This window comes from Schistocerca americana, chromosome 4, assembly GCF_021461395.2.
Source record: "Schistocerca americana isolate TAMUIC-IGC-003095 chromosome 4, iqSchAmer2.1, whole genome shotgun sequence".
NCBI lineage: Eukaryota > Metazoa > Arthropoda > Insecta > Orthoptera > Acrididae > Schistocerca > Schistocerca americana.
The window spans coordinates 111,546,210-111,566,114 of NC_060122.1; the positions used below are offsets into that span (position 1 = coordinate 111,546,210).

Sequence of the window (19,905 nt, forward strand, 5' to 3'; positions counted from 1 at the left end):
TCTACGACAGTTTCGTGAAAACTGCCGAGTCTATTATTGCTACGCAGCAATTGTTGGTCGACATGGAGCTGTTCCGAGCCGTAACACAATCCTCAGATGGGTGGAAAACTTCAGATCAACTGGAAACATACTGGATAAGAAGCATTCTGGCCCGAGACGCAGAGTAACGACACCAGAAAATGTTGAAAGGGTAAGGCAAGCGGCAGTCAGAAGCCCAGGACGGTCAGCTAGACTTCATGCTAGTGAGTTACGAATCAATCATGAATCGGTTAGATGAATTTTGCATAAAGAACTAAAATTCCATCTCTACAAAATGCTCATTGTCCAACAACTTAAGGAAACTGATTTTGCTGTACAAGAAGACTTCGCTTACAGAATGCAAGTGATTTTGGGATCGAATGAAAATGAAGTTTTATTGATGAGCAATGAAGCTCATTTTCATTTAAACAGGACTGTGAATAAGCAAAACCTACATTACTGGGCTCCAGAGCGTCCACACCTTATCCACCACCGTCCTCTACACTCAGAAAAAGTAACAGTCTGGTGTGCTCTTGGCTCTGTTGGCATTACTGGACCTTATTTTTTTGAAGATAACGGGGCCACAGTTACTATTAATTCAGTTCGTTACATTCGTGTGCTTGAAACATTCTTGAAACCAAAACTAAGAAGACGACGAATCCCTTTAAAACATGTTTGGTTCCAGCAGGCTGGGGCAACATCGCACATCGCAAACACTTCAATGACAGTTCTTAGACGCATGCTTCCTGGCCGAATTATCTCACGTTTTGGCAATGTTGCTTGGCCTCCCAGGTCTCCCGACTTGTCAGTATGTTACTTTCTTCTGTGGGGGTACCTTAAGAACTGTGTCTATAACCACAAACCACGAAATTTGGACTAGTTGAAGAATGCAATCATTCAAGAAATTGCTGCCATTCCTGCAGAGATTTTAGTCCGTGTGTTGGGGAATTTTGAGAAGAGACTTGAGTCCCGCATTTGAAATGATAGACATCACCTTGACGACATTATTTTTCACAAATAACTTTGTTAACTAAAATGGCAAATAATGAGCTTTGATTTTGTGTAAATAAACATGCATTAATTTTAAAGTTGGCTGAGTATTATTTCATTGAAAACCGTCTGTCTCCCGTGTGTCACCCTGTATGTTTATTGTGTGCGATTCTAATACTTTCTTTGATTTGAAGTATACCCCAGAAAAAGAATCGAGGTGAGTAAATGTAATGCTGTTTATATGGATAGGTTTTGTGGTTTGCCAGTAGTTTATTTTATGGCAAAATAAAACTGAAGTTGTACTAACATGCAGGTCTAACCTGAAGGAGCTGCCAAGAGGAAATGTTTCATTGAAACTCAGAGGCATCAGGTGTGTCAATGAGAAATAAGCTGCTTTGTCCGAAGGCAAGCAGGCAGGAAACACACACACTGCAACTCTGTATGCCAGAATGCTTGACTTTTTTATGCAAAAGCCAGTTATGTGTGAAGTTGCTCAAGAATGCATCTCACACATTCTTTTAAGAATATTATACCCACAGAATAAAAAAAGATGAAAAAGAAACCCTAAAGTTTTTTATCTTTTTTCATGTATATTGGCCTTTAAGACCTACCAATCAAAGGTGTACCACTTACCACTTGAAATAATGACAAATGGCTGGTTTTCTAAACCTGCATGTTTTGGAAGTGACTTGGCCTCACAGTGTTAAAAAACCAGCCATTATAAAAATTTTAAACAGCCAAATGTGGCAAAACGGTTTGTACTCTGAAAACTTTTACTGTGGCTGTAAACCAAACCTAGATGAACTTTACAGTTGTCTTTCAATCTTCCTTTAAAATAAATTTTAATATGATACAATGGGTGAATCACAAATAATGGCAGAAATAAAGGTAACTAATCACTCACCATACAGTTCAGACACTGAGTTGTCAATTAGCAATGTAACCTCTAAATGTTCAATGTGTCCATCCTTTACACACTTCCCAAAATCCACTGACCTAACCACTCAGGACTCCACATAGTAGTTGATTACTTTGCTCTAATCAAAACAACCTCTGTACCCATTGGCCAACACCTGCAACCTAGTTTCCCCACTGGCTCTTAATCATCCCCACTCTATTAACACCTCAAAGCCTTTTCATCACTGATAGCACTACTTCCATACACACAAACATCCCCATTCCCACAGCCTTCTACTGTTCAAAACTACCTCTCCTGATGTCCAACAAACTCCAAAACATGCACCTGAGTTCTTGTGCGCCTGACCAGCTATACCCTTACCCATACCCACCGTTCCTTCGAGGAAAGCTCCACAAACAAATCTGTGGCATGATCATAGGCACCTGCATGGCACACACTAGTACCAACATGTTTATGGACAATTTGAGGAATCTTATCTTGCTACTGAAGGTCCTAAAACCCCTATCCTCATTCAGATTCACTACTGGCTTTGTGATCTAGTCGCAGTTCCAAAAAACTATATCCTTATTCCCAATGTAGTCTGCAAACAATTTTCTAATCAAACACTCCAACCACCCTAGTAATTAGGTACAGTATCGCCCATCACTAAAAATTTAACCACACATTACCAGATATTCGACTAGCTGTCGTCAGAAAGCCCAGAAATTACAACCATCCTACCCAAAATATGTCCCACCCTCCTCAAGTGGTAGTCCCCCCTCAATATATGGAACTGCCTGGCCCACCACTGTTACCGTAAACACTCAAGTCCTTAGTAATTGACCATATCCTTTGGGACGACAGGTCTAACACTTGCAGTGTGCTAAAGTCCAGCACATTCTACCCTAGCAGAAGCCACCTGTGAAACCAGTCATGTATACCAATTCTGTATAGTTTCCACAGAGCGTTTTCCAAGTGGGCATGACCACTACCAAATGGTGGCCAAAAGCAGAGAACACCAGTCAGTTGGCAGAACACACTGTTGAGCACAACACATACTACTTCAATGGCTATTCTACAAACCATGCCACTTTGATATCTGGATACCCCCATTACCACATTCTCTGTATTACTTGGATGGGAATTGTTTTTACGAAGCTTCCTTCAATTTCACATCTGTGATAGCGCTTTGTATTACATAAGTTTGAAGAATGACATGTTCAACAGCTCTGCAACATTTTCTACTTTGTATATGAGCCTGTCAACCATTGAACACCTTAACTCTACAGTGAATGATTACATTTCTCTCCTCCTGTATTTTTCAAGGTGGTTTACTGTATCAGTAGCAACTTAGTAACACACTACACTATTCACTCATTTCTCTAGTGTAATACTGTCGCAAAAAGACTTTTCTGTACAGTAAAATAAAGACAGTAAAATGAAAACAATAGAAAATATTTATTCTTTATAAACCAATAAGCTTCAGGTATACGAAAAATCCTGCAGTACAATACAGAGAGATTTGCTTCATGCATGCTATTTAGCGCATATGTAACTTAGAATTATTCAATGCAAAATACCTGCATATGATTTAAGATATGAATGGAACAGCTGCAAATCACCACTACCAAATTAGGTAAATTTAACTGTCCAAGTTAGGAAACAGCATTTATACAGCAGCAATTACATAGTTACGATAAGGCAGCATAACTTTTACATTCAAACAATTTTAAATGTTACTCATATAAAACTATATGTCTTTGTAAACCTCTTAACAAAAATTTACACTTACAGTAAACACACTATTGTGTGGGATCTACAAACAAGAACTAGTCATTTCTCTGCAACCACAAAATACCCAAAAACCATAATCATGAACCTGACATTTAGGCATAATCACTCTGGAATAAGGTTACAAGAACCTGTAACGGTATGCTATTGCTCCTAGGAGAACAACTGCAACACTGCTGCACGCTATGCCCCAAGTTCGATAAGAAATCTGCAACACAGTAAAATAAAAATCAGCACAGGTATGAAAATTCATATTATGTGTGTATTTCTTTTACCCAGCTATTTTTATTGCTACATTAGTTGTTAAAAAGAAAAAATGCATGTGTGCACTGGGTTTTAGTACTTTTAAGTATTTACTGAAATTATTTGTCTGGAGGGCAGCCTTGTAAGGAAGTCATAAAAAGTAGTTCAGATGAAGAGAACAGAAGCTTTTGAAATATAGTTTTACCAACGAAAGCTGAAGGTTATATGGGGGATATTAAACACATAATGAATAACACAGGACAGTATTAAAGTTTTGAGTGAAGTGACAAGCTGAAATAACCTAAATATTTGGATCCAGGTGTTCTCTTTTCATCTATCTTTATATGTTGACAATGTTACCAGCAAATGTCAAAAAACTATTTCCAAAACACTACAATAAACAATACCACATACAGTGCTCTTTGAAGAGGATAATGATTTTAGCTCAAACAGAAGATTATCTGCAACAAGGCTGTACTGGTTTTTGAAAATGGCAAATTAATATAATTTAAATATCTCTGCAAGAAGACAAAACAATAATACACAAATATTTACAAAAAATGAAAAATGCTAATGTGCTTTGCAAGATCCCAAGTCAAATGGTTCTCACTGATGTGAAATATGTCAAATTTTGAACATACTGTCATTTGAAAGTTAATACGAGGTGCATTCAAGTTGTAAGGCCTCCGATTTTTTTTCTAATTAACTACTCACCCGAAATTGATGAAACTGGCGTTACTTCTCGACGTAATCGCCCTGCAGACGTACACATTTTTCACAACGCTGACGCCATGATTCCATGGCAGCGGCGAAGGCTTCTTTAGGAGTCTGTTTTGACCACTGGAAAATCGCTGAGGCAATAGCAGCACGGCTGGTGAATGTGCGGCCACGGAGAGAGTCTTTCATTGTTGGAAAAAACCAAAAATCACTAGGAGCCAGGTCAGGTGAGAAGGGAGCATGAATAATCACTTCAAAGTTGTTATCACGAAGAAACTTGCGTAACGTTAGCTCGATGTACGGGTGCGTTGTCTTGGTGAAACAGCACACGCACAGCCCTTCCCGGACGTTTTTGTTGCAGTGCAGGAAGGAATTTGTTCTTCAAAACATTTTCGTAGGATGCACCTGTTACCGTAGTGCCCTTTGGAACGCAATGGGTAAGGATTATGCCCTCGCTGTCCCAGAACATGGACACCATCATTTTTTCAGCACTGGCGGTTACCCGAAATTTTTTTGGTGACTGTGAATCTGTGTGCTTCCATTGAGCTGACTGGCACTTTGTTTCTGGATTGAAAAATGGCATCCACATCTCATCCATTGTCACAACCGACGAAAAGAAAGTCCCATTCATGCTGTTGTTGCGCGTCAACATTGCTTGGCAACATGCCACACGGGCAGCCGTGTGGCCGTCAGTCAGCATTCGTGGCACCCACCTGGATGACACTTTTCGCATTTTCAGGTCGTCATGCAGGATTATGTGCACAGAACCCACAGAAATGCCAACTCTGGAGGCGATCTGTTCAACAGTCATTCAGCGATCCCCCAAAACAATTCTCTCCACTTTCTCAATCATGTCGTCAGACTAGCTTGTGCGAGCCCGAGGTTGTTTCGGTTTGTTGTCACACGATGTTCTGCCTTCATTAAACTGTCGCACCCACGAACACACTTTCGACACATCCATAATTCCATCACCACATGTCTCCTTCAACTGTCGATGAATTTCAATTGGTTTCACACGACGCAAATTCAGAAAACGAATGATTGCATGCTGTTCAAGTAAGAAAAACGTCGCCATTTTAAGTATTTAAAACAGTTCTCATTCTCGCCGCTGGAGGTAAAATTCCATCTGCCGTACGGTGCTGCCATCTCTGGGACGTATTGACAATAAACACGGCCTCATTTTAAAACAATGCACATGTTTCTATCTCTTTCCAGTCCGGAGAAAAAAAAATCGGAGGCCTTAGAACTTGAATGCACCTCGTAAACTTGTCACAAAACATGTAAATATTCAATATACTGACACACAATTCTTAGGCCTCATCAATTAGAAAAATCACTTTCTAAAATATTTATACTGATTACATTACTACACTGAAGTTTTACGGAAGTCAGATTTTACACTGATGTTATTAATTACATACACACAGTCAGTTCTGCTAGGAACCTCGTCAGTTGAGTAGTAGGAGTTTGTCACTAATAAATCCTATTTGCTCCTCTTAAATTAAACTTTATTAATAGTTAAATGTTATAGCTCCTGGTAAGCTATTGAAAATGTATGCTCTTTAATAATGGACACCTTTCTGTAACAAAGTCAGTGGTTTTAAATATTTGTGAGTATTACACTTAATTCTGGTACTGATTTCATGTAGTGAGCCGTTACTTTGAACGAGATTTTTAACGGCAAATTTCACTGAGAAATAAATACATTTATTGTAAAGCAATAGTTAATATTCCCAGTTCCTTAAACAGGTCTGAGCAGGACATTCTAGAGTTTACACCACTAATAATTCATATTACACATTTTTTGACAGAACTACTTTGGCTTGACTTCCCACAAAAAATTATTCTGTACAACATTATGATACAAAAGCAAAGTAGGCCTATGCCAACTTTTTTATTTTTGCATCACCTATGTCTGACAAACACCTGTAGTGCAAATAAAGCTTTATTTAGGTGCTTCAGCAGTTCTGTGGTATCCTCCTCCTAGCTGAACTTACAATAAAAGCTGTAATTTCATGTATTTGACCCTATCAAACCCTATCTGCTTGTCATATTTTAGGTATATACTGGGGGGAAATTTCTTACCAGTTCTAATCTGCATATAGGATGTTTTTCGATGTTTGGTTCCTAGCCACTTCTTGTCATTAATGTCAATAATGGCTAAGGCTATACATGATTTGCTATTTATAGCAATGTTTGTATCAACTATGAACTAAACAAACTTGGCATCTGCTCATGTTACTGATGAAATGCCATTGATTTGCACAAGCAACTAATGAAAATGGCATGGGAAGGCTCAAGTGGTCTAATTTTGGATAAAGCTCCCACAGGACCATCATGGACTTTGATGAATTTTTTTATGAACATTCACAATGTTCCCTATGAACACTGATGAAATTTTACTTTCACTGATCCAGTAATTGCAGTAATATAATCATTTGTTTGACGCCATAGTGCAGCTTTTGACAGTGCACCACTGATTGTGAGAGATAAAATTTTTTTCTTGGCGGAAACTACAGTATGCCGTATTATTTTTTTGCACTCTCTTACATTGAATAGTAAAAACCATTTCATGAGAAAACTCCCCATACATAATTTGAAGCAATGCCACTAAAAAAAAAACAGCCAGTTTTAAAAATGAAGTTTATCTTTTTGTAACTCTGTAAGTGTGTCTATAACAACCATGAAACTATGCATGTGATAACTTACCAACACAAGGCATTTAAATATGAAATTTTATTCCCCTACTGCTTCCCAATACTTTACAAATTGAGAGCAAAGATGAAGATTTTTGTAAAAACACAAAAATGGGCACTTTCAGCCCATTTGTACAAAAAAGTACTCTGCAAAATGTTTTACAGAATTTTCTAAACCACCTAAAAACTAATGAGAAGGCAACAATATAGTGAAACCATGCCTGTACTATGTTGGTACTCCAATCTGACTTTATTGTGTTTTTCAATTGTTTAGTAGTGTTTGGGGAAAGCAAAATCAGAAGTCCTAATGAAATGGAAGTGAGCTTGAATCAGAAAACTCCAAAAAATGCAAAAAGTTTTTTAAACATCTCTGAATTGTAAAAGATTTCTCTATTTAAGAAGGAAAGGGCATAAAAAATCAAATAAGGATAGTTTCGTATAATCTTTATACTAAGTTGATCGAATTACTGTAGCTTCACAAGCATGGCAGTTTGCAGCCTGCTATTTAAAGAATGTGTCCTGGACCAGAAGCTATAGAATCTGCAGTTGCTAGCTCATACTGTATGATTCACAGGAAATAATTGTGTGTAACCAACATGGGACAGTGGAGCTATATAGTCTTTAGAAAGTGCTGTCATTACAATGCCAGACATCAAAGTTTGTATCTTAAAGCCCTTAAATTTTATCTAAAGTAAGATGAGTTGATCATCATAATAGATTTTGCTGAAAAATATTCAGGGGAAAGTAGTCAAATATCAACCCCACCATTTGTCTATTTTTACCAAAATTAGAAGATGGAATATGCAGATTTTTGCTATGTCAGTGACTGGCATGGCATAAATATTGCTCACGTTCTATCAAGGAGCTGATCGAATACGTAAAAACATAGTTTGGTCAAATTTCCCACATCAATTACTTCAGTGGTGGCTTCAGTGTCCAACACAAAACTTTCAGTAAGTTTCTCTATTTGTACTACCACAAGAGAGACTACAAAGACAAAAGAATGTACTTTCTTTTTTGCTCTTTCACCTTGCTATGGGACTGGAGATACAAAGTTATAAGCAGCAAGATCAAGTTTTCAATGGCCAGTTAAAAGGCAGATTCTTATGACTATAGATCTGCTTCTCTTCTGCACTGAAAGCATTAATTAGCTGGTTGGTTTAAAAGGGGAGGGGAAGGGACCAAACTGCTTGGTCATTGGTCCCTTGTTCTGATAAACAATTCCACAAGGAAAATAATAAAACAAAAGACACATACAACACAATACTGAAAGAAAGGAAAAACCACAAGAATGAAGGAAAGTCAACAAACACTAAAAGGAACAAAAGAGGAGACGAAAACAGAGGCGCAAGAAACAGAAGAGATTAAAACAAGAAAGCAGATTACCATGGCTGGCCGACCACGTGAATATAAAGGAGAAGCCAGCCACTCTGCAACACATTAAAACCTCCAACCTAACAGCAGTAGGGGAGAGAAAACAGAGGAACAAACAACAAGCACTAAAACCTATATAGAAGGATAAACCCATCCCTCATGCACAAAACCTTAAACAAGATCAACCGTTAAGGTGTTGCCTGCTAAAATTAGCTGTAACAAGTCTGGTAAACAAAGTTTATGATGCAGGGCAGCCAAAGAGGGACAGCTTAAAAGTATATGGGCCACTGTCAACTGCGTGCCGCACCAGCTCTGAGACGGATCTTCACGGCACAGGAGATAGCTGTGGGTTGCCCAAGTGTGGCCAATACGGAGCCGGCAGAGAACCATAGGGCCTCTGTGAGAGGCCCTCATTGAGCACTCCCACACATTCATAGTTTCCTTAATGGCACGCAGTTTGTTAAGGTTGGTTATGGGGATGTCTATCTCCATAAGCGGTTTCCGTGTAGCCTGTTTGGCCAGCCTCTTGGCAAGTTCATTTCCTGTAAACCCGACATGATCTGGGGTCCACACAAACACCCCACTGAATGACTGGATCGTTCCAGGGCATAGATGGACTCTTTGATGGTCGCTTCCGAGGGATGGCGAGGGTAGCACTGGTCAATAGCTTGGAGGCTGCTCGAGCAGTCAGTTCAGAGAAGAAATGATTCGCCAGGGCATCAGCAGATGTACTCGAGAGCACGAGAATGGCCGCCAGCTCTGCAGCGCTAACACTGCAGCCATCTGGCAAGAAGTCCTGTTCATGATGTCCTCCATGAACATACACGAAGCCAACGTGATCATCAGCCAGTGAGCCGTTGGTGTAAACCACGTCATTGCCCCGGTACATGTCAAGAATCTAGAGGAAGTGACAGCAAAGAGCCGCAGGGTTAACTGAGCCCTTAGGGCCATGGGAAAGGTTCAGACAAAGCTTCAGCCTAGGTTTACCCCATGGAGGTGTACATTCATGGACCTTGAGTAGAGGTGGTAAAGGGGAGGACTCCAGTCCAGACAGAAGGGATCGCATGCGAACCGCGATCTGAAGCCCTGACCTGGGCTGCCGAGGTGGGAGTTGAATCGGTGTGGTTGGGAAAAGGAGACGGTAATTTGGATGCTCAGGATACCTAAGAATGTATGCAATGTAACTGGCGAGCAGTTATACATGTCTAGTCTGTAATGGAAGAACTCCAGCATCCACCAGCACACTGGTCACCAGACTTGCCCTTGAAGCTCTAGTCTAACGCTGCAGTGGTGCACTGGGTCAAGTAAATGCAATGCTGAGGGTGCTGCTAAACCATAAACCACACTCTCATAGTCAAGGTGGGATTGAACAAGGTCTCTGTACAGCAGCAGCAGCAGCAGCAGCAGCAGCAGCAGCAGCTTAGAGCAATCTGCACCCCAGCTGGTGTTGCTCAGGCAGCAGAGGGCATTGAGGTGCTGCCAGCACTTAAGCTGATTAAGATGAGGAAGCCAAGTCAATTGAGAGTCGAAAACCAGTCCTAAGAATCTATATGTCTCCACTACCATGAGGGATTCTCATTAAGGTAAAGTTCTGGTTCCGGATGAGAGGTACGACACCGACAGACGTGCACGACACACGACTTTGTGGCTGAAAACTAGAAGCCATGGGCTACAGCCCATGAGTGCACATTGTGAATGGCTCCCTGCAGGCGCACTCAGCAACGCCAGTATTGGAGGAGCAATACGAAATGCAGAAGTCGTCTGCATACAGAGAAGGTTAGACTGCTAGACCGTTTATGGCCATTAAAAATAGAGACTCAATACAGAGCCCTGCGACACTCCATTCTCCTGGATATGGAGGGCAACTATGGGAGACACCAACCACGGAAAATATGGAGTGACAGGAAGTTTTGGATAAAAATCAGGAGTGGGCCCCAGAGATCCCACTCATATAAATTGGCAAGGATATGATGTCACCAGGTTGTATGATACACTTTCCATAAATCAAAAAAGACGGCAACCAAGTGCTGGTGCCTGGAAAAGGCAATTCGAATGGCAGACTCGAAGGACAAAAGATTATCAGTGGTAGAGCGACCTTGGCGGAAACCACCCTGGCATGGAGACAGTAGGCCATGTACCTCCAGGACCCAAACGAGCCGCCAACACACCATATATTCCAGCAGCTTACAAAGAATGTTGGTGAGGCTGATGGACCAATAGCTACCCACATCAAGTGGGTTTTACCGGGTTTGAACACTGGAATGATGGTGCTCTCTCCCCATTGCAATGGAAAGATGCCATCACACAGATCCAGTTGAAGATAAGGAGATGTCGCTTGTAGTGAGACGAGAGGTGTTTAATCAGTGTGGACCTGATCTGGCCCAGGAGCTGTTTCAGGGCAATGCCGAGGGCACTGAGGAGCTCCTACTCCGTAAGTGGGGCATTATAGGGTTCACTGTGGCAAGCAGTGAATGAGAGGACTTTCCCTTCCATCCACCGTTTGAGTGTGCGAAAGGCTGGGCGGTAGTTCTCCGACACACAGGCTCAAGCAAAGTGCTCTGCTATTGCGTTGGCAGACAACACACCATGTATGTTAACAACATGGGCACCTGTAGGGGTCTGGTAACCAAAAACACACCTGATCTATGCCCAGACTTGGGAAGGTGATGTATGACACCCAATGATTGAGACATACCTCTCCCAACACTCCTATTTCTGTTTTTTTATAAGCTGGCTAATGCATGCATGGAGCCGTTTAAAAGCTGTTAGGTGCTCCAGAGAAGGGTGCCACTTATGTCACTGTAGAGCCTGCCTACGTTCTTTAATGGCCTCAGCAATTTCCGGCGACCACCAAGGCACTGTCTTTCACCAGGTGCACCCTGAGGAACAAGGGATTGAGGTTTTAGCCACAGATGCGATTGTTCTAGTGACCCTCTCGACCACTACATCAATGGTATTTTGTGGGGGAGATTTAATGACAACAGAGGTGAAAGCTTCCCAGTCTGCCTTGTTTAAAGCCCATCTGGGTAGGCGGCCATGAGCATGACGCCAGGGGAGTGGCAAGAAGATGAAGTGGTCACTACCACACGAGTTGTCATGGGCACTCTAGTGGACAGATGAGAGAAGTCCTGGGCTGCAAAGTGATAAATCAATGGCCAAGTAAGTATCATGAGCCACACTGAAATGTGTGGGGGGGCCCAGTATTTAAGAGGCAGAGGTCAAGCTGAGAGAGTACATTTTTGGCACCTCTTACTCGGCCAGTAAGCTTGGTACCACCCCATAAGGGATTATGGGCCTTAAAATCTCCCAGAAGTAGGAAAGGTTTAGGGAGTTGAGTCAGTGCAGCCAATAAGTTCAGAGGTACTGCACCATCTGGAGGACGATATACATTGCAGACAGTTATTTCCTGTGTTGTCCTTATCCTGATAGCCACAGCTTCAAGAGGAGTTTGAAGGGGCACAGGTTCACTAGATACCGAGTTCAGGACATACACAAACTCCACCTGACACACTATTATATTCGCTACAGTTCTTGTAATATCATCTATATAATATCATCTATAGCCGCGGAGGGCAGGGGTCTGCATTGCTGGGAACCTGGTTTCCTGGAAGGCAATGCATAAAGCAGGTGTGAAGCTTAACATTTGCCGTAGCTCAGTCAGGTGGTAAAAAAACCGCAGCAATTTCACTCAAGGATGACATCGTGAGGCTGGGAAGGCATGAAGCACTCAAGAAGGCAGATTACATTGCAGGGTCACCTGCTCCCACCGAGTACCGTTCTATCAACATCCTTTGTGTCTGAGGGTCCAGCGAGATCTAGGTCCTCATGGAACACTACAATCTCCACTCAATCCTCAGACACAGAGCTTGTAGGTAGCAGTGGTATTGGTGCCACCATAATGTCTGGATTCTTCAGAAATCATCTTCTTTTAGGGTTTCCCTCACTGCTCCTTTGGTTTTTTCCAGCTGGGAGGGCTTCACTGAGTCAGTCTCAGGGACTGAGGAGGATCATGAAGCCCTACGACCAGCTCCCTGTGGCTGCTTCAGCCACTGGCCGGAGTCCACTTTGCCACCGGTGGGAACCTGGGAAGAGTGACCCAAGGGACCCCTTTCTAGCGAGAAGAGCTGTAGAAAATTTACCCTTTTCCGACTGAGAAGTGGAGACTCATGTCCCTGACGGTTGGTGTGGGGTGGGGAGGTGTGCTTCTCCCGAAATAGGTGGATCGGGATCAACAGGGTGGGAAGTGCCCCCAACCATCAAGTGGGTCAGTGTAGTCTTATGGCTCTGAGAGCTGACTGCAATTGGTGCAACTGATGGGGCTGGAAACAATAGTAGAAGTGGCGTAAGATGATGTCATGCGTACAGAATGGAGCCTTTCAAATTTCCTTTTAGACTCAGTGTAGGTCAATCGGTCCAGGGTCTTATTCCATGATTTTCCTCTCCTTCTGTAAAATCCTGCATTATGGCGAGCAAGGTGAATGATGCTCTCCGCAGCTGACACAGATTGGAGGCAGGACACATGGAGTATTGGGATGCCAAGGACATCCACAATTTCGACAGGTGACGCTGGAAGTACAGCGGGAAGGACTTCCAGCACTTGAAGCACCAAATCATGGGAGGGATATATGGTATGACATCACATTGGTATACCATCACCTTGACCTTCTCACGTAATGTGCCACCCTCAAAGGCCAAGATGAAGGCACCAGTGACTGACTACCTGATTATCCTTTGAACCCCTATGTACGTGCCGGACGAAATGAACACCTCGCCACTCTAAATTGGTGCTCAGCTCATCGTCAGTCTGCAAAAGAAGGTCCCTGTGGAATATAATATCCTGGACCATATTTAAGTTCTTATGGGGCGTGATAGTAACAGAAACATCCCCCAACTTGTCACAAGCATGTAATTTCCATGACTGGGCAGAGGATGCTGTTTTTATCAAGACTGACCCTGACCACATTTTGGACAATCCCTCCAGCCCCCCAAACTTGTCCCGTAAATGCTCTACAAAAAACTGAGACTCAATTGACACAAAGGATTCCCCCATCAGCTCTCGTACATACTAGGTACCAGGGCAAATAAGATTTGCTGCCATTGTTTATCTGCAGTTCCTCCCACGGTGTGGGCAGGGAGGGAAATGATTTGGGGATCATACTTCCGTGCATTAAATTGAGCCCTTGAATGCTTAGACTGTTGGTTGTTGAGATGATGTACTACACTTCATGGCGTGTCATCCACCCTGATGCCACCCACTCAGACCAGGGGCCCCACCCACGGGCACCACCCAGCCACAGTGAAGACCACCTGGCAGGATGGTCATTGCCGGGAGTCCCGATGCCCCAGAGTGACTAGCATCTACTCCTTGGCATACGTGGGGAGTTAACAGTGCAGGCATCAGCAGAGTGATCCCTGTGTGGTCGGGGAGCTACAATCAACGAAGTATATGGCAGCCACACCACGACGGACTGGGTACCATGCTGGATACGAGGTGCAAAAGAAGTCCATGGTCATCGTCGGCACAGAAAAAGATACTGCATAGTGGATGGAGAAAACACACCCAGGAAGGTGTCCTCACCCAAGAGATGGAGAATGAGCGGAACTGCAAAGCCACGATGATAAAGGATGTGAAAGGTCTCAATGCAGGATGGACACGATGCACCATGTAAGGTGCCCTTCCCCAATTGGCTCGCTCTTCGGGAATGCCATCACATAAAGGCCGAAACGTGTGCGACTCCTTTTAATTGCCTCTTACTACAGGCAGAAGTACCTCAGGCCTATTCTAATCCTTGGACCCAAAAAGGGGGGGGGCAGAGGGGGGGGGGAGGAAAGCATTAATTCCATTAAACTGGCTTTCATCAGCAAAGAAGAAATTGAAGAAAATAAACCATCACAAGAAAAGAGGTTTAAACATGGATATACTTGTGCAGGAACTTCAGATAATATCCATGTCTTGCCAACTGATTGAACATCAATTCAGGTGGGCAGAGTTTGAAATGATTCATCCTCTTTTTCTGGGCAAAATTAGTGACAGTGAAGTGAGTATATTTACACAAGACCTCAAGCCAGAACAATACGATATATTTCTTTATCTCCATTCTCACACAAAGCCTTAACTTCAGCATATTTCAACCAAAAATAGAAGTAGAGAGCTACATAAAATCTACTACTTATCTGGCATAATCAATTGTTATTTTAAAAATAAAAAAAGATGTATTGTTTAAACCATACAAAGTAATGGCAGTACTAACACTGCTGTGTGGAAATGGTGTACACTTGCTAAATGATACATCAAAAGGATAGAAAGTGCAGAAATAATCCTTATTTATGTGTCCACAGGTGGTGTAAATTTTTTTAAGTCTGTCTTCTCCTGCATAGGCTGTTTCCTTTTATTTTGAAATAAAGTCTATTTCAATATTCAACAACTAATTCGTTTCACCTCCTAGAACATTACGATCAAGCTAAAACTGTATGAAATAAAACAGTCTTAACTTATTAATGGTTTTCGTTAGGATGTTCGAACTGCACGTTGGCTGTGGGGCATGATAGGAATTAGTATGCACCGTACGGTTTGGTTTATATACGAAGTCCACTTTCATTTGAATAGGCCCGTCAATAAGCAAAATTGGCACATTTGGGAGACAGAGATTCTGTACTTCGCAATCAAAAAGTATGTTCATCCTTGACTGGTGATTGTGCGATGTTCAGTCATTGAATAATCAGTGCGATCTCCCTTGATGGCACAGTGGCTACTGAATGGTATGTGAAGCTTTTTGAAGACAATTTCATTCACATTATCCCAACAGAGCCTGATTTCAGCAACATGTGCTTCATGCAAGATGGAGCTCGGACCCATCAAAGCAGGAGAATGTTTGGTATTCTGGAGGAGCACTTTGGGGACGCATTCTGGCTCTGGGGTGCCCACAGGCCATTGGCATGCGCCTCAAATGGCCACCATGTTCTCCAGACGTGAACACATGCAACTTCTTTTTGTGGGTCTATATTAAAGAAAAGGTGTACACACAACTCTAAAACCATTGCTGAGCTGAGTCATTCAGGAGGTCATCGATAGCATTGATGTTCCGACACTTCAACAGATCATGCAGAATTTCGCGATTTGTTTTCGCCACATCATCATCAATGATGGCAGGCCCATCAAACATGTCAGTGACATTTAGATGTTTAATAAAATGAAGGCAGGCCATACTAAGAAATTAAAGTTTTTTTATTCATACAGTTCAATAATTGTTACCCTGTACATTTTTATGGTAGTTTGAGAAGGTCTCAGGACAGAATATAAAGAAATGACTTACATCAGAGAAACTTTTTTACATTTCAATGTAGTCACCCTGTACATTAACATACTTGGTCCAGCAATGTTCCACTGCCTAGAGGCCATCACAGAAATTAGATTCCCACAGGCCTTCAAAGTACCTGTCAATTCTGGCTGTCAGTTACTTCATTTTAAAAGAATCTCTATCCAGCAAAGAAAATTTTGAGCTTTTTGGGGAAAAAGACTGAAGTCTTAAGGAGCCAAATGAGGTGAATACAACACATACGGCAACAATTCATATCTTCCTTCATGTATTTTTGACAAGGTAATGATGCTTTTGTGTGAGTGCACACTGTCTTGAAAGCTGAATTTCTTCCTTGCCAAATCTGGCATTTTTGTGTATCTCTTGCTGTTGTTGGAGCAGCAGGTTAGAGTGGAATTGACTCAAAATTGTTTAACAAGTGGGAAGATGACCAATCAGCAAAAAGTATCTTTTGCATCCCAGAAAACGACACCACAACCTTTCCAGTTCATTGCGTTGCTTTTGCTTTCTTTGATGGTGGTGGACCAAAGGATGACCCTTTATTATGCAGTAACCTCACTACGCTAGCACTGACATGTGGTGGTGACTACGGCAGCTTTTCAAACTAATGTCGTACATTGAAAATTATTATGCTTACTGCATGTTATATTACATGCAATACTTGATAGCATCCTTAATAAAGGTTTCACACAACCATAGCAGGTATGGACCCAACTATCCCAGAGGTGAAGTCAGTAAGTAGAATAGGATAAGTGAAAGCCTTATGGGGGTTAGCAAAGCTATTGAACTGAAAGCTCACACAGTGTCATCAGCATCTTACAATCTAAATATGATGCACATCGACCAACCAATTAGGCATGCTACCGTACACAGTGGTACCCCCTATTTTATGTTTCCGTGCGGTCCAGACTTAAAAACGCAAAATTTAGGAAAATTCAGAGTTGAAGAAAATGTTAAACCTCCAAAATACGAGGAAAAACACATGTAATTGGCATATATGATTTGAAATCACAATCGCCTCCAGTATCTTGCATAGAATCTAAGTGAAGGAAATTAAATACACAACAATGTTTTTACAATAATTTGTGGTAATGAATTTCATCAGTTATTAAAGACTCAGATTTGATATAACAAGTAAAAACTCACTAAAAAATTGAAATCCGTATCTGCGTACATGGTAATCTAGCTATTTTCCTCACTCAGAAAAAGCAAAAGCTGATGAACATGTTGAATTAAACCAAGAACATCACAGCAGCTAAGTGGATAAACCATAAGCAAATGATTAATGACAAACTTTGTCACTATTGCTGTTACTGTTTAATGCTATTCTTACAAGCTGCACTTCATAAGTTCACCACCATTAAAGTATTATTTTAGGCTTGATGAGAGAAACATAGTTTACTTCCGCCATTGATGTTACAAGCTTAATTAGAAGTCAAGCTCAGTGAACTTCTGTACACTGAGTAAAGTTTGAAAGAAAGCTCAGGTGCTACAGTTTCACTTCATGCCCTCTATCACTGCTGCCCATCTTTACAGCCTACAGTGTGTGGTGCAAAGTATATACGTGAATGGTGTATGTAGTTGTTGCAACTTTAATGTGTCAGATTTGAACAATCAAGTCTTTAAAATATGCTATTGCAAAACCCTTCTACTCCCCCGTGACACCTCTTTCACAGCACATCATCTGCACGAAAAGCATATCCTCAGCACTTCAAAACACACTTTAACCCCAACATGCACTCCTGTCATTGAAGGGCCTTGCTCCCTCTCCACACATCCAGTAGATGAACTCATTTATCATGTGTCAGAGTGTTGCAGTGGCTGTGCTGGCTACTGGGTGACTTAACATCTTACAGCCAATTAAAGTTCACTAGTCGGAAATGTGAGGCGTTTGCTCAATTATGATCAAGCATATTCTTCAAGACTGACAGACTGAATTTAAAAGGTTGAAGATTGATATAGTTGCTGAATACAGTACATTGGAAATACATGTAAAAATATGACAATGAGTTATAAGTGGAAGAAAAGGCGGTGGGTGCACCCCTTCATCATGTACTGGATCCGCTTGGAACACTTCACGTTGACTGTCTCGTTTTCCCATTACTGCTGCTACCTAGCAGTAGTTTTATCATAATTGTGTGGTGATGCTAAGTGTTGCAAGTTGTATTTACAACACCAATCATGGATTAAATCATCATTTCCTCTTTCACATCTCCCCTTTGCACAATGGCCTAAAATATTTCCTCAACTTTGCCATCACCCATGTTGCAAACGATCTGTCTTTTGTGCAACTTGTGGCTCGTTCAGTCACATCAAATGTCAATAGGAAGAATACGTGATGAAGTGAAGCAAGAAGAGTAAGAACTTGGAATCGAAGGAAACCTTACTAGGAAGAAAGGCAAAAATCTGAAATTTTTGGGATTTATCTTACGGTTTTTTCACAGGTGACAAAAATTTATGGTGTAGAATTGTGAAAAATGTAAAATCTGAGAACGTAAAATTGAAGTTCCACTGTATTATTTTTATGACATGTTGCCTGGAATATAACAAACATTATTATAGTGGTGACTTCTACCACCGAATGTAACAGCAACATCAAATGTAACAAGAAGAGGTAGAAGGCAGCATATTAAGACTCGTCCGAACTTTCCAAGTGTTTTATTGGTTCCAACTACAGTGCCCCCGTTCCTCTCAATCTGCGTCACTAGGTCACACAATGCTGAGGACACCACTTCGCTGTCTGCGAAACGGCTTGGCATGGAATGGCTGCCTCAGCGAGCCATGCATGCACTGCTATGTGTCGGCCTTGTACTGTAGCGGAGTTGCAGAGTCATCAGGATGCCAGCAGTTGACTCGGCAGTCTGCGACCCTGCCGACTCAGTGTCACTTGGTTTGAGCCGCAAGTGGCCAGCTGCATGCTTCTCGCCAGTGTGGCTAAGATCGCAGCGACAACAGCAAGCGCCCATGATCCAGAGTCCGAATCTGTGGTCCTAGCCTCGGGATGCCTCCGGCATGTATTGGAAGCCAGGACGACTGCCTGCTGTAGAGAGCCATGGAGTGGCCTGCCGCTGGCTGGCTACAGACCCTGCGTCGGCCTCAGAGGGTCGAACCAGCGAGCCGTCGTGGACTGTAACGCTGGCGCCCCATCTGCTGCTGCATGTAGCTGGTGGTGTGACACACCCTGCCGTCCAGGAGAGCTGCCACACTTGACAGAATCTCGTTAGATACCCGCATCTATTTATAAGTGGCTGTGTACCTCTGTTTTGCCATACACGCTGCTTCGCGTCACGTACTCATAACATGCTATGTTGGCCAGTGGGCCCCTTCTGCCTGCGATTTGTGACATGCCAAACCGCTACATATACTCTTTCAGTAATTTGACGGCCCTGTGGCCTCTATTCTACTTCGCAACTGTTGGTATGCGTAGCTCACTGCAATCCAGCCTGCACCTGGCTGTCACTTGTGCTCAGAATATTGCACAAAGCTAACTTTCCCTATCCTAAACAGTGGTGCCGCTACACTATGAATAACTTTTAATGTTATGTAGCCTGATAAATCAGAAAGACTAAATAATGAAATAAAGTGTGTTTCAAAATAAAAGAATAGTCCAGGTAGGAAAATGACTTCATTTACCTAAGTGCAGATACAGTTTGGAGGACAGTAATTCAACACACATTACTTGATAGGAAGAGAAAAAATATGTAATCACAGGGTTATATGCCCGGAAGGAAAAATTATTCTTGGACTTTTCCCAGATTTCCCACTTAAAAATACTTCTTCCTGGGTGAAAGCACACATTTTCCCAGGTGAAAATACACATTCATGTTAAGTGACAGCATACTTTCCCTCTCAACTGTAAAAC

The 19,905-nt window shown here is 42.0% G+C and overlaps 1 protein-coding gene across 1 annotated transcript in view; it reads right to left on the minus strand.

Moving 5' to 3' along the window:
• Nucleotides 1-3,345: 3,345 nt before the first annotated feature.
• LOC124612435 (peptidyl-prolyl cis-trans isomerase FKBP8-like) overlaps nt 3,346-19,905 on the minus strand; it is a 67,840-nt gene continuing 51,280 nt past the window's right edge. Inside the window, exon 8 of the mRNA XM_047140645.1 lies at nt 3,346-3,905. Within this exon, the coding sequence (XP_046996601.1) occupies nt 3,819-3,905 (87 nt within the window). The 3' untranslated portion in view covers nt 3,346-3,818. The remainder of the gene's footprint in view (nt 3,906-19,905) is intronic.